The 15,941-nt window shown below is 36.6% G+C and overlaps 1 protein-coding gene across 1 annotated transcript in view; it reads right to left on the minus strand.

The window, feature by feature from the left end:
- LOC107712924 (syndetin-like) overlaps positions 1-15,941 on the minus strand; it is a 158,439-nt gene that overhangs the window by 137,267 nt on the left and 5,231 nt on the right. The window contains exons 3-5 of the mRNA XM_016518325.1: positions 12,250-12,372; positions 10,786-10,857; positions 4,520-4,573 (exon numbers count right to left, since the gene is read on the minus strand). Coding sequence (XP_016373811.1) covers positions 4,520-4,573; positions 10,786-10,857; positions 12,250-12,372 — 249 coding nt within the window. The remainder of the gene's footprint in view (positions 1-4,519; positions 4,574-10,785; positions 10,858-12,249; positions 12,373-15,941) is intronic.

Consider the following 15,941-nt stretch of genomic DNA (forward strand, 5'->3'; position numbering starts at 1 on the left):
AAAGAAAAAGTTTGTAGGGCCCTATTGTTCAAAATGTTGAAATTGAGACTTTTGGACTTATTTTTTTCAGTGAAATAAATGTTTTTGTAATTACACAGAGAATAAAGTACCGAAAAAAGGTACCGTTAGGTACCGGCACCGAAATTCAGGTACCGATACCGGTACCGTACCGGTTAAAATGTGAACGGTACCCAACCCTAGTAAATATACCACAAATGAGTATAATAAAATAATCTAATTCAGCTATTTTTAAATCATTACTTTATCACTACCAAAAAATACACACTTCATATTTGAATATATTTCAGACAATGAATCATCTTTATCGTGTGAGACAACACCAAAATGTATTTTCTTACCTTTATCCATTAAAATAAACTACCGTTTAAAAGTGGTCAGCAAGATTTTTTTTATTAATACTTTTATTCAGCAGGGATAAATGCAGAATATTAGAATGATTTCTGAAAGATCATGTGACATTGAAGACTGGCGCAATGGCTGCTGAAAATTCAGCTTGCCATCACAGGAAAAAAATTATAATCTTATATAATATTAATAAATAATACATAAAAATGTTAAATTGTAATAATATTTCAGAATATTGGTTTATTGGTTATTGATCAAAAAATGCAGCCTTGGTGAGCATAAGAGATTTTTTCAGAAAAATCTTACCGACCCCGGGTGTTCCATAGCTGTGATGCATTACTATTAGTGCTGTCAAATCGACTAATCGCAATTAATTGCATCCAAAATAAAAGTGCGTGTTTACATAATATAAAGAGTGTACATATAGAGTGTGTACTGTGTATATTTATAAATACATACACAGGCATGTATTTATTTAAGAAATATTTACATGTATACATATATTCATATTTATATATGACTTATATTATACTAAAGTATAAATATATATTAAATATATTTCTTAAACATATACATGAATGTGTGTGTATTTATATATACATATAAATATACATAGTACACACTCATATATTATGTAAACACAAACTTTTTTGGGGATGCGATTAATCACGATTAATCGATTTGACAGCACTAATTTCTATCTCTACCATCTTAGCCTTCAATACACACACGTCATGCACAAAGTGAGTTGGACAGCATTTCTTTAGGAACAGCACATCAGAACAACTTCACCTGCTGAGCTATTATCCAGTATGACTTATACAGCTAAACTCCAAATGGACAGATAAGAAAACATATTTGTGGTTTCAAAAGCAATCAGATTGTGACTGAGATGGGCTATAGAATTTGACACTTCACATTTGACAACAGTTGTGATTTTATCAACAGCATGGTTTTTTTTTCACAAACTTACAGTAAGTGAAATATCCTTCCTGGTAAAGTATGGCTTAATACATGGAAAAGAACATATTTCCTTAAGGCTATTATTGTCCAATACAATTCTGAACAGCAATTCGAACTCAATTTGGCTTTCTTATGTTAAAAATAAACATGACAATGGCCACGTTCACACAGCGGCAGAATACGGTTGTCAGTCCTGTATTTGAGTCCTTAATACGGTTATGTTGACACACAGTTCGGTTATTTACGGGTGTGACAACCGCATTCTGTAACCAAACTCACACCTGTAAATTTTCAGGACTCACAACCGCATTCTCGGAACACACGCGCTGTGTGAACGGAACCGGACTGGACAACTAGTTGTCTGTCACGTCATACAGTGCGAGAGAGAGCCGCTCTGTGCATAAATGCGCGTCTACCCTGTGTTATGTGTTTTCATGTGTGTTTCCGGTAGCTTACAGTGATGGAGAAATGAGCTGCGTGTCATCTGAACGTTTTAGATCCCGTCAGTTTTCCACCGTAGCCGCTCCCGTCAGTTTTGTGTTCTGCTCGCGATTCAAATGGTCTGCTCTCCACCAAAATTTAAAAGCTGCTGTTCGTTAATAAAGACCAATTTGACAAAAGAACTCGCGGCTCGATTGGACTCTTGTCGTGTCAGAAAGTGATACGACTTTCAGTTTTATACACGTCGTCATCTTTGAATTTACTTTGGTCACTGTCGCTATGGTTACTAGTAAGGAATACGGGCTTGACTCCCATTGCACGTTCATACAGAAAGTATTCTAAACACAAATGTAAGCTGCTGTGTGAACGTGACATTTCGAGACTCACACCTGTAAAGAAAATGCGGTTGTCAATCCCAAAAACTGACAGTGTGAACGTAGCCACTATCAAGACAAAAACTGACTATTGCATCCATCAATGAACATGATGCATCATTCAATCAAGATAACACTCTGTTTGTTACGTCCCTTTTGTTCTACTTCTGTGTTTTCTTTTGTTTGGGAAGTGTTTGTGTGTGTGTCTTCTGTCCAGGAAGAAGCTGATTGGTTCCTGCAGTCTAATTGGTGCCACGCCCTGCCTGATCAGCTGCCTCCTTGCTGCCTATAAGAGACTCCGTCATCACTTCCTGCTTCAGCTTTTGTGCTCTCTTGCTGTGTTTGCTCTGCCTTGACTCTGCTAGTTAGTTACATGTGTTCGTAAGACTGAGAATTTCCGTGTGTTCAATCGAGTGTTCGCTGGTGAGACATTGTTTGTTGTTTGTTAGTTTGCTTTGCCCATTTATTCTTACTACTGACTTCCGCCTGTTCTTTGACTATGATTCTGGATTGCCCTTGTTCGGATCTGTTCGCTTATCATTGTAAATAATTGTATATAATAATATTCTGGGGAGGTAGGGAGACCGACGCCATTTTTGTTGGAACCTTGTTTTTGGATAGGAAGTTAGGGAAGTAATAAAGTGGCTCACTGTAAACACTAAACTGTTTTGCCTTTTTTTAAAGAAAATGAGGGATGAGTTTAAGTACATTTTGTGATAATCAACATTATGCCACAAATGCTGTTGACTGACACCACTTCATTTTGCACACAAATAGTCAGCTTCCTTAAATTACAGTGTCTCAGCAGATGACGCAGTGACTGTCATTTGTAAAGTTAGTCCCTGCGAGAAGAACAATAGCATGCGAAACAAAAAAAATAAAGTTGTGAGAACCAAGTAGCAGTGAAGATAGGGAAGTATTTGCATTTCACAAATGCTTCATCAAAAGGCTTCATCAAGAGGGGGGAATTTAACACTGCAAACAATTCCATCCACACATCGAGTGTGACGTGAAAATCCAGGCACAGGATCAAAGCCAAGCATGTCAGGCGGTGAATACCTTTAAGAGAAATTTCAAAGTGATCCAAAGTGATCCACTTTCAAAGAGATTCACAGTGATTTTTAAGGATGTGAGAGAAATAAGACCAGAGGCAAGAGGACACAGAGCATTGGCTCAGTCTTCTACTTCCACTTTGATCCCAAATTGCATGGAAATATTAATTTGAGATAAAAAGTACAGTATCTTCAGCCTTATCTGCAAAACACTGCACAAATCTTATTTTAACAAATACATATTTAGAGAGTTTAACGGTTTAATCACCAAGGTAACTAGGATGCGGTTACAGTTGTCATCAAACAGATGTGAAGGTTATGATGAGGCACTTACAGTGGAATTGAATGGGGACCATTTTTGGAGGATTTAAAAGCAGAATTTTTTTTTTTTTTAATTTATGCATTTAGCAGACGCTTTTATCCAAAGCGACTTACAGTGCATTCAGGCTATACATTTTTTACCAGTATGTGTGTTCCCTGGGAATTTAACCCACAACCTTTTGCGCTGCTAACGCAATGCTCTACCACTGAGCAACAGGAACAATATGAAATTAATAATTTTATAAAAGCACTTACATTAACTCTTCTGTTAAAACTTGCGTATTATTTGAGTTTTATCAGGGTTTCTGCAGGTCAGGTAAATTTAAGACTTAAGACCTTTTTAAAACCAAGTAAAGAAAATTTAAGGAATAAATTAAAGGTAACAATACATCAATATGTTCTATGTAAATGGCTATGGAGCAGACATTGAGCTGTATTTACAACACTTTAAAGTTTAAAAATACAACTTCCAACAGTTCTTTTCATTACTTTTTAGTTCATCTTTTCCCAAAAATTGCTTAAAGTTTAAATAGCTCTGCTCACAATCCACAGAGTAAGGAGGATCAAAGATCAAAATGGCCTTAACTCAAAAAGAAAAAATGTGTGTATACTCCACTGACAGATATTTGTTGTTGTTTTAAACAAACTCACTTAATTTTGTTCAAATTCTCAGAAAACAAGACTTCATACGTTTATTTTGCATCTTCATTTAACAATGTTTAGATTTTTGTACTGGAAAACAAGACAGAACTTATGAGGAAGATATAAATTTTTTTGCAGTGCATGCAACATTTAATGCCATGACTTTATGAATATAAGACTTTCTGCTCTGATTTAGGATCTTTTAAGGCTTTAATTTGTGGGAGGGCAAAAACATATCATAAATACTGTGAATCTCATATTGTCTCCCTGACCTTGATGAAAAAGGAACAAGCTGGCAGTCATATGTTGACTGAATTTATCCTGCAGACCCAATTTTCCCAGATGTGACAGACTGCTTACCTTCACATAGGAAGGCTGTTTCTCCAAAATGAGGTCTGCCACTCTTTTAGATACCTGTAAGATGAGAACACAAGCTAAAGGTTAACATCTGTTCAACCTGTCCAAGCTTTACAAGACTACGTAATCTCTTTATGCATTTAACACCTCTTTTTAATCATTTGCGGCATTAAAGCTGAGGCTTTTAAAGTAGTTAAAAAAACAACAACATCACATTTGAGACCTTTAATTGAATTGAAGTCTATTTTAGGCTTTTCATGTCTTCCACACCTGCAACAATGACTCTGTAACAATATAATAAATGTTTTCTTGGGGCACTTAAACATTCAGCGGGTAATAATGGCTCCACGGAAGGTCAAGCCATAAATATAAGGCATACTGTGGCACGCTTCGATCGATATGTGCGTCACATGGTGGGGCTGTCAGGAACGAGAGGGAGGGACGGACGGCTGTGAAATGTTGGAGTGTCTGTGAGAGCTGAACAGATGGCAGACTCAGCTGAGCAGCGGCGTATGTTAGCAGATCTCAATGTGCAAAAGCTGAGACCGACTGGCAGGAGAGATCTGGGTAGTGTGTGTGTGTGTGTGATAAAGACAACTGAAAGAAACATTTTCAAGAGCACCTCAACTTGCTCTTACATATGCATCAGCTCTTGGCTCTTAAAGGAATAGTTCCCCAAATATGACAATTCTGTCATCATTTACTCACCCTCATGTTCTAAACCTGCATGATATTCATAAAAGAAAAAATTCTGAAGAATGAGCCTAAACGATGAACATAAATGAGGTCCAAAACTGATTTTTATTGCAAAAAAAAAAAAAACATTTTTGAAAATATATTTTGTGTTTCCACAGAAGAAAGAATCAGATCAGGGTTATTATTGTTCACTAAAATAAACAAACCATTAAAAATTGTTACTTGAAATAAAGTAAATGTTAACTAAAATAAAATATATAATAAAAGGAGTCCTATAATGCTTTTTCACTTTAGTTCAACCCATAACACTTTAGTTTAGTTAGTGTGTAATGTTGCTTTTCAAACATAAAACATCTGAAAGGTTACAAAGTTCAAAGTTTACTCAAAAAAAGAGATATTCTCTTTAACAGAAAACACTGTTCATGACCTATGACAAACGGCTTGTTCGGACTATACAGTGCACTTCTTCCAGATATTGTGAAGTCACAATGTCACTCATTTCAATAATTACCGCACAAGGAATACGCAAAAAAAGGGGAAGAGGCCTGGATGAGCTGCGCTATAGAGACCATACACTATTAAAAAAAACACACACACACACACTCTGAAACATCCTGTAAAATCTGTGCTTGCAAAAAGGTTCTGCACAATCCTCTTGTTCGTGAACATTCTCAGAGTCTGAATCGGGCTCAAATTGGTATGGCAAAATTGTAGCCATTGTTAATATTTACAGCTGAGCAGATGAAACTAGTGGTGATGATAAGGGGCGTGTCATTTCCGGAACATGTTCTATATGGGGCCAGCTAACCAATCAGGGCACATTTCGTATTTCGTAAGGAGGGGTTTCATCAAAACAGGAGCTAAAACAGGTTGTTTGAGAGACTGGGAAGAGAGGTGCTGCAATAATAAAAAATATTTGAAAAATAATGCATTTTTGGAACAATCAAGAACGAAAATATATTCTAGTACACTTCAAAAACTAAATCAAGACTTCGTAAAAAGACAAATATATGTTAAAAACTAATACACCAAATTACCAAATATACAAATAAATGACTAAAACTTTTACTAAAATTAAAATGAAAGTAGAAAATATAAAAAGAAAATCGAACTCAAACTGTTAATAAAAAAATATAATAGTATCTCAATTATACTAAAATAACACTGATACATGTTTAAGAGTGTGAGTAAATGACAGAATTGTCATTCTTAGGTGAACGATCCATTTAAGCCCCATTTTTCTAACCCATTATTAAAATCACAAGCTGTAAAAATCGAAAGATACAATGTTATTAATGCCAAGCAAACCTGCAATTTACCTATGGAATGAGTAAAGGCATTTTGACATTCTGCTAAGATGACCAAAGAAGACCTCATGATTTTTCACAAAGCTCACTGCTCCACCTATTGGTCATTCCTTTTTGTAAAAGAATCCACAGGACGGATCGATGCCAGAATGAGAAAACAAGCTGTGAGGAGCCTTCCGTTGTGCTATTTCCAAAAACTAAAAGACAGAGACTTTAAAAATCGGTGGCCTACACACTCTGTCTGACTTCGATAGGCCGAACACGATGGCAACCAGGCAAAGCTGTCTGTCAGCGAGGCACAAGACTCTCTGTATGCCTTCTCGCAGCCAACTGTGAGTGATTCCTGCATGGGTAATAACTCTAATTAGAAATCTATTAACCAGTGCTTGCACCAGAGCAGTAAACAGCCTGTAATTTTCTCTACCGCTGGTTCTACAAATCCATATTACAGCAGGCAGGACCTGCGTTCAAATTCAGACTAACTTACAATTCCACCTTATTTTTCAATTACGACAATTTTTCTTAAGGACACAAAAAAATATTACTTAATTAATAAAATGCATAATTAATATTGTTCATTTTAGCTAATGACTACAAGCAAAGACTTCTCTCTATTCATCTAATCAGCATTACATTTAATTAGGACTGGAAAGAAAAACTCCATTAGACAGTACAGTGAATACAAAGGCTAGCAGTAAACAAGACCCTGTTGGGCCCTGGTCAATAGGGTTTCATTCATATTACAAGTGAATCGATTGACATTCATTGCCAGGCAGATACAACAAACAACAAAAAGCTAATTTAAACGCATGCATTTAAGAACTATGTGCCCTATTGAGTTGTTAAAGGTGAAATGGGGGTAATTTGTGCAATGATAAAAAAATAATTCCAGTTCATAAGTTGTTCATTGATTAAATTCCAGAAGTGTAAAAGTGTAAAAACTGTCACTTTCAAATATTTCTCACACAACTTCATCACTGCAGCAACCAGAAGAAGAAAAAAAACATTTACAGCTTGGTTTAGTATGATTTTTTTATGTTTTTGAAAGAAGTCTCTTTTTCTGCATTTATTTGATCAAAAATAGGTCAAAACAGTAATATTGTGAAATATTAAAATTTCTTATTATTAATATTGAAAACAGTTGTGCTGCTTAATATTCTTGTGTGATTTTCAAAATTTTTGATGAACAGAACATTCAAGAGAACAGCATTTATTTAAAAAGTCTTTTGTAACATTATAATTGTGATCAATTTAATGTATACTTGCTTAATAAAAGTATACATTTCTTAAAAAATTATACTGACCACAAACAATACCTGAACGATATTGTAAATCAATGGATTTTCATATATCCATAATATTTATGAACCATTTTCATATAAAACAGTACTTAAAAGTTAGCCAGCCCAATTCAGCAACAAACCCTTAGTGGGAAATAACTGCTGAGAATGTTGTCAGCACAGAAAACTTCATCCTGCCCTCCAAAAAAAGATAAAGAAACTGGCTTAATCTGAAACACACTTGCACAGCAGACAAGCAATTAGCTCAGTGATGAGTTCCTGCCAAAGAAGTGTCAGAGCTGCGTGTTTGCAGAAGAATAGGCTGCCACCTCCAATAGACCAGATGGATTTCTCTCCCACTGACTAGGGCTGTGCGATTAATCGAAATCGTCAAAAAATCGCGATTTGAGCTTGCGCGATTTTCCGCGCCCCCGACCTCCCGCAGTATGCTATCCGAACCAATCAGAATGCAGCGCGCCTAAATGGAGCACGAGAACAGAACAGACCGGGCGGGCATACAAACGTAACGCCAGGTTCACACACTCCGTCTGTGGTGCGTATTTTTTCCGCGCCCATGTTAACGGATCAGAGCGTTCACACTGCATGCGATTGCGGTCCGGCAGTGTGCTCCAGGAGCGGTGCGTCTGCAGCAGTGCAGCGATCGTTTCCGCAAGGAGTCTATTTCTGCTGTGCTGCACGTGCTGAATTAAAGTGACAGCGCATTATTCGCGGTAAAAATTAACATGGATTGACACTGAAATTTATTAATTACACCATAAATGCATATAATTAAAGTCTACTGTTTCACAGTCAACACATGGCTTTTTGGCTAGATTTAAAACAAGGAAAAGTGCACTTTTAGATAAACAAGGCAATAATAGGTGGCACTCGTGGTGGTAGTTAAACAAAGTTATATTCATTGAGTTTAAACGTGAATATGTCTATGAAAGATTGTATTACTGTACTGTGATAAAAGAGAATCACAATGCTGAAAAAGCATTTTCAGAAACCACGTTTGGATTTGAAATCAAAATAATGGATAAATGTTGGGTGTGGTAAACAGCCGCGGATCAGGAGCGGACTGCAAATGCGTCCTGTGCGAAAGCAAAATGAGTCCGTGCTGCTTCTGCACCGCATACACGTACTGTACACGCACTGCAGACGGGAGTACGTGTGAACTTGGCGCAACAAATCTAGTTCAACATTGAGGCAACGCCACAAAGAGCTCTATGACCAATGCATGGCAAAAAAAATCCCTGGACACGGGATTTTTTTTTTCCTGCCATATGTCTATTCTAGAGACATTTTGTTCCACCAGTGATTATTTTACCTTATGTCTGTTCTAGAGACACGTTACAGCTTTTTGATAAAGCTCTAATTGGTTTTCTTTTGGAAATATGTTTCAAATTCACACTGAATGCATTAATGACTGTAAAGCATGTCTGTGTGTGTCAAAATCGTGATTAAAATCGAAATCGCAATATTGATCAAAGAAATCGCGATAGGTTTTTTTGTCCATATCGCACAGCCCTACCACTGACCCATCGAATCCACAATAACCTTCATCTGCCAGTGACACATTCAGAGACTGTGCATATGGGCATTCCAGAGAGAGCCATCTCCAAAATCATTTCAGATGGGCTGAGAGAGAAAACGCATCATTACTGTCAATAAGGCCACATTCTCTTGAATGACACCGGAGGAGCTTGCATAAATCATGAATAAAATACCACACCATGTGAGCGTGCTTAGTGAGAATTAATGGCATTCAGCAGGAAGTTTGCCTCACACAGCTCCTCCTGTGATGCCTGCAGCTGTCTGTCATGACCCGGGATCAGCGTTCGGGGACAGGGCCGCTGCGCTGCCAGCAAACGGTCAACCCATGGCAGGTCACAACAGATAGCGTCAGACTGATTCATTGGGTACCCCCAAGGATCCCGAGGACCATATCGTTCACCCTAAAGCCGATAAGACAGCTGTGCGTAAGCAAGCATCTTAAGCAAGAAACAACAAAGACAGAGAATGACATTCCTCTTTCCATTTTTTTTCTAAGGCTGCAGCCAGCTGTGAATCACCCCGGATCAAGACAGAATGTACTCACGCGTTCACAAGCACGCTACACCATGCATTGGGAAGTGCTAAAAACACATAACAAATAAAACTGTGACGTTTGCAGCAGGATGAGATAAAAGCTCGGAAATGAGTCAAAATGAGTTAAAAAAAAAAAAAAAAAACTTAAAAAGAAATATGACATTTGAATATTGTTGCACTTTTTTATTTTTATTTAAATTTGCCAAGTGCCTGAAAAATCTCTAAACACTTTCATCTAGCATAACATTTTTAAGAAATGTAAATGTATTTATTTCTTTTTTCTTTTTTTTCTAAAAGGGTAAGTGCTTGGTCTAACGTGCAAAAAAAATACATAAATAATAAAATGAGAACTTTGACAGTATAAAATGTTTTTGAAAGTTTTTCCAAAGCTCAGTGGGGAAAAAAGGCTGTTCAGACATGCACATGGCAAGTTGGCAAGTATGTTCTTAATTTATATTTCTTTTCATTATTTTTTCATTGTTTAAATTCATGTTAAAGGGTTCCATTAAAAAAAAAAAAAGTGTTATGTATTGATTTTAGTCTGATTAATGAGTTTTGAGATAAATAAAATTTGTTTTGAAAGAGAATGCGTCACATAAAATAACAAGATAAAAAAGCTAAAGATACAGTTGTGCTTCTTTATTAGTAACAATGTCAGAATATATACTAACGATTAGCTTTTATGAGAGGAAACTAAACTGAACTGAATTCAAATCATCGTATCAAGTCACAAAGTCAAGTATTTTATCAATCCATGACCCATAGACAAAACAGTATCAGTTATGGTGCAAAAGCAGCTTGTGATGTCATTTGTGTCACAAATGGAGGTTGCAAACAGCCTTTGAGAGAGTGAGGTAATGTATCTTTTAAAGACTTCTCTGCATGTAGTACTTACGGCTGCTTGTTGTCTCTTCAGCTTATCCCTGTACTCCTCAAGCTCCAGAAGGTTCAAATCCGATGGGAGTTTCTATTGGGCAAGCATACACAAATACAGACAAATCTGAGATTTGAGAATATTTTTTATTCTTACTGTAAGTTCATGAGTTTAATCATTGTGGTAGATATCCCGCACACAGGCACAGCCAAATCATCTCCAACTCTGAAGAGCTCCATAAACAACAGCAGCTGAACAGCTCAAACAAACTTTTACTTGAGACGCAGCACAGTTTTATTAAAGAGGAATAAACAAATAATACCCAATGCCCCATGCCCAAACAGAGAAACAATGAAAACTCAAAAGTCTGGACTCAAATAAGAGTAGTTACTTTTCTCTTGGCTGGAATTGTCATTCCATGCAGATTTTGCAATGCACCACCAAATCTAATGAGATTTCACATTTGCAAGATGTGAATAATCCAATCAATCAGCTTTGGCTGCAACCTGTGCAAAGGCCACTGGCTGTCTATATGTATATATATGTTTGTATGCATATATATATATATATATATATATACAGTGCTTGAAGTGTAAAAAAAGAAGTGCCGGTATACTCACCCCTTGGACTTGGTATACTCACCCCTTGATCCTTGGACTTTGCAGGAGTTTACCGGTTTAAAATGATGTGAACGCAAAAGCCTGCTTCTTTTAATTTTAAGATATTATTTTCGTTATAAAGTACTGATTCAAATTAGCTCCCCTGACATGCTCTCGCGCCCCACACACTCCGCTTGCATTCATTCACGCGACGTGATTGGTCGAGATGAGAAAAGATCCCGCCTGGGTAGTGTTATTTATATAGTGTCCTTTCTAATCATATTATGGGATCATATAATCACCCAGACCCTGACGCTTTTACTCTGAGTACCGGCAACATGTCAGAAGTGCCGGTACGCACAAAAAAGTGCAGGTACTCTTAAAGGCTAAAATATAGAAGTGCTGGCTAAAATATAGACGTACCGGCCCACTTCAAGCACTGTATGTATATGTATATGTATATATACTGTATATATACACACACACAAAAGACACAAAAGTTTGACATCTTTTTTTTTTATGTTTCTGAAAGATATCCCTACACTCAAAAAAGAAAAAATGGTAACACCTTAGTTTAGGGACCAACTCTCACTATTAACTAGTTGCTTATTAGCATTACTATAATATTGGCTGTTTATTAGTACTTAAAAAGCACATATTAATGCCTTATTCTGCATGAGCATATTTTAGATCCCTTAATCTTACCCCACACATATACTTAACAACTACCGTTGCAGTTAATAATTAGTTAATTCTGAGAATTTGTCCCCAAAGTAAAGTGACCAAAAAAAATTCTCCTTCATATTTAAAAAATGCTAAACATCTTACAGATTCTGCAAATGGTAAGATAAGAACAGAACACATTATGACTTTCTCAAACACACACCTCAAGCTCGTATTGCACCGTGTCAAAGGAGTCACTGGAGAAGTACACTTCCTCTATGCTATCAATGATTTCCTGTTCCGCCTGTGGATCCGTGGGTTGTTCTCTCAGTTCCCTCAGTTCCTCCTGTGGGGAGAAAAAGAGAAACGAGAATGATTATTGGCAGGGAAATCTCACTACTTCTGGGACACCATCGTGGGGAAGCTTACCGCGCACCTAAAAACAGGGTTTGAATCTGGCTTATAGCCAAGCCGAGTGCAAAGATTAAGTGGTCTTAGCACCCATCCCTGAGGAACACCCTTCATGAACCTTAATGAGGATCACCAAAGGAGCATCAATTTCACTCAAAACAGCTTGAAGAAACAAAGTCATCCTCTTTTCTTTGAAGAGGGATGCTGAGAGGCTCATTACGCATGATTCACATGATGTGATGCAATGTGGTTAAAACAGCTTCATGACGAAGACTGAGATAAACTTACTAAGCCATACTGAATTACAAGAGCAGATGTGGAGGCAATGTTTAAAAACCCTTTAATTACAGCCATCAGCCAAATTCACAGAAAACGTTCCAAATCAATAAACCACTTATTCATGTTTGACACTACTGAAAGAACTCAAAGTTGGAAACTTGGTAATACATGAAGGATCTTCCTATAAAGGCTGCAATGTGATGTCACTCATTGAGATAGAATCTGAGGAATGATTTGGCCTGAAAGCCTTTAATCACCTCAAAGACACATGATGCGGTGTGTATGCAGTGCAGTCTGATGTAGGCAGCACTGTGAGGGAGCGTGGGTGAACTCACTGAGGGACGACACCAGCATCAGCATCCGCAGGGGGTGGAGTGGAATGAGTCATTCTCCACTGGTGCACGCACAGCAAGAACAAAAGTCAAAATCCTTGGGCTCACTTGTTATCATTAGGCCTCAAAGACACCTTGAAATCAAATCTGGACATTTAAGGCTATTAGTCAAAGTCTAATAGCTTTGAGGTCATCAATATATTTTCAAGTGTGCTCATAAATGGTGACAAAATGAACATAATTCTTTAATTATGGAAACTTTTCTGTTCCTTATAGTAATTTTTAAGAACCAATTTATTTATTTTTTTTTTAGAACTATCATTCAAATTTAAAATAATATATTATAATAGCTTTAAACATCTGCATTGTATCTCCTTAACCATTTTTTCCTAATATTTTAAGAATGTTGAAATGTTAACTGGGTTATAATTTCTAATTTTTTGGACCTTTCCCCCAAACAGATGGTTTCTTCAATAGTAAATAGTAATAGGCCTTCAATAGTAAATTTTAACACAACCTCCCACCCTCCTTATAGGTCAAACTTTACCCTACCATTAAAATGTATTAATTTCATTAGTACTCTAAAAATATTCAAAGTCGAGTTGAAATTCAAATTGTTACTACATAAATTTAAAAAAAAAATATTAATTAAAATAATTATTATTACAATACTTCTGGGAGTAAAACAATGAGTAATAGGAGATGAAGAACCAATCATTTTCACTTCTATCACAGAAAATCTAGCTATTCCACCCTCATTATAGCAAACAATTTGTTTCAGTACTACAGGAGTTTAAGAAAGTGCTGCAGTGGTTTTGGTGCCTTGAAGAGTTTTAGAAGAAAAATAACAGCTTTTTTCCCCTTTGGGGAATTACATATATATTTATATACTCTTAGTGTGTGTGTGGGCATGTGAATGTGTGTGCACACCCTGCTTGACAGGAAAATATCCACTCTGTGGGAGAGATAGTTCCCAGGGGGTTGCAGAACAGTAAGTGTGAGGGGCTAAATCTTAGAAAATGTCACATATTTCTGGGTCAAATTTGATTTATTGATTTACTAAAAGCTGCATAACATCCTGAAAGGCCAAAGGTGAAAGACCATAATTGGTTCTAAAAAATACTGTTTTACAGATGTAGGTTTAACTTTTTTTAAATGGGTATTTCTTTAAAAAAAATTGTTTATGCAAAAAGCGGAAACTATGTTGTCTTTATAACATTTTCTTTACTGAAATCTAGGTAAGTGCATGAGCAGCTGTCTGTCGGGTACTAGTAAAAAATATTCAAAAACAACTTCTCGGATTGATTGATTTTGCAAGTTTCTACCTCAGGCACAATAAAAAAGGCCTACTTTCCTACTGAATCCCTCACCTCTCACCATTAAAACGGAATGCTTAAGGTGGCGCTGTGGATAAAGTCATGCATCCCACAGGATGAGGATAAGTTCTTTAGCATATGTTGCATAGGTTTGGAGGTAGCTTTAGCTTTAAAAACATTATTATTGATGTAACATTTGTGGAAAAAAACGTACCTATCACGTACATATGTCACATCACTTTTAATTTACTTTTTAATTCACTCCACTTTCCTGCAGTCCGGCAATCCCGGAGCTTTAAAGTTTGTGTTCCTTTAACACGTCTTCATGTAATTTAAATTTATGATATGAATTCTGGAACGCAACAAAATGCGAAACTTCTTTGCACAGTCTCCAGCATTCGCATGAATGGAAGTCAATGGAACGAAAAGTTTACGTGACAGCCCCTTTAACCAGCTTTCTTAAAATAGCAGCAAATTAGGTGAGAATGAAAAGTATTGCAACAAATTAGGTGTGAATGAAGTCCACGATTCGATCGGATGAGATTGAAAACATCAATCATTTCCCACCCAAACGGTCACTTGGAAAATAAAACAAACTCAGCCACTCTAATTAAAATGATCACCAAGCCTTTGTTCAATTATCTTTCCATCCCATGGAGACTGCCAATGTTTACCAAAATTAACACCTCTCATCCTTTTATTCCCTGTGCGCAAACGGAGACAACCGTGAGTCTATTTGCACATAAAAGTGTGACTCGACGTGCTATACATCAATCAAACGCAGGAGAGAGTGTGACTTTATTTTTAATCATATTAAAAATAACAATGAGCATTTGTTCACATGGACTGAGATGAGAGAGAAGAGACAGACAGCTGCTGCTGATGTTACATCTGCTACAAGACGTGAGTGAACCCGACTCACACTACTTTGTAATAATACTCTGTACCTGCTCCAGCTTTTATTTGTGAGATGTTTACAAATAATGGACTCCATTAAAAATAATTTAATTCTTCCAGGCTGCAATATGCATGAAATGGGAGGGAGAGAAAAGTTGCTGATTATGAATTTATATGTGGCTGTAACCTCCAAAAGTACACCCACTCTTGGATGTACATAAGAATGAGTCATCTTATGAATAATATTCTACATATTACAATGTTCTGCATAATATGATGAGGGTAATGACGACATAAGTCTAATGACGTAAATAAACTGTATAAATGTTCATTCATTTTCACAGCAATTCTTCAAGAGGCATTCAAGACTGCTTGATAATGCCTTAATTATGTGATTGTAGTGCCATCTAGAGGACACCAGAGACTGTGCAGGAAAAAATGGGATTCAAAACATCCCAAAAGAAAATTTTTCCATATCCCGTTATTTGACAAGTTCAAATTATAAAACCTCTTCAGTGCAAAGCACAAAGCCATACATCGGAAATGACAGGACATTTGTCGAGCACACAAGTCCCAAAATGAACACTAGCCAAGAGCTAAATTAGAGTAAAAGCTGGCCTTAAAAAATAAAATATTCACTGGCTAATTGGCTTGTGACATTGTAAAAAAAAAAAAAAAAA

This window comes from Sinocyclocheilus rhinocerous, unplaced genomic scaffold (genome assembly GCF_001515625.1).
Source record: "Sinocyclocheilus rhinocerous isolate Xijiao unplaced genomic scaffold, SAMN03320098_v1.1 scaffold3131, whole genome shotgun sequence".
Lineage (NCBI taxonomy): Eukaryota > Metazoa > Chordata > Actinopteri > Cypriniformes > Cyprinidae > Sinocyclocheilus > Sinocyclocheilus rhinocerous.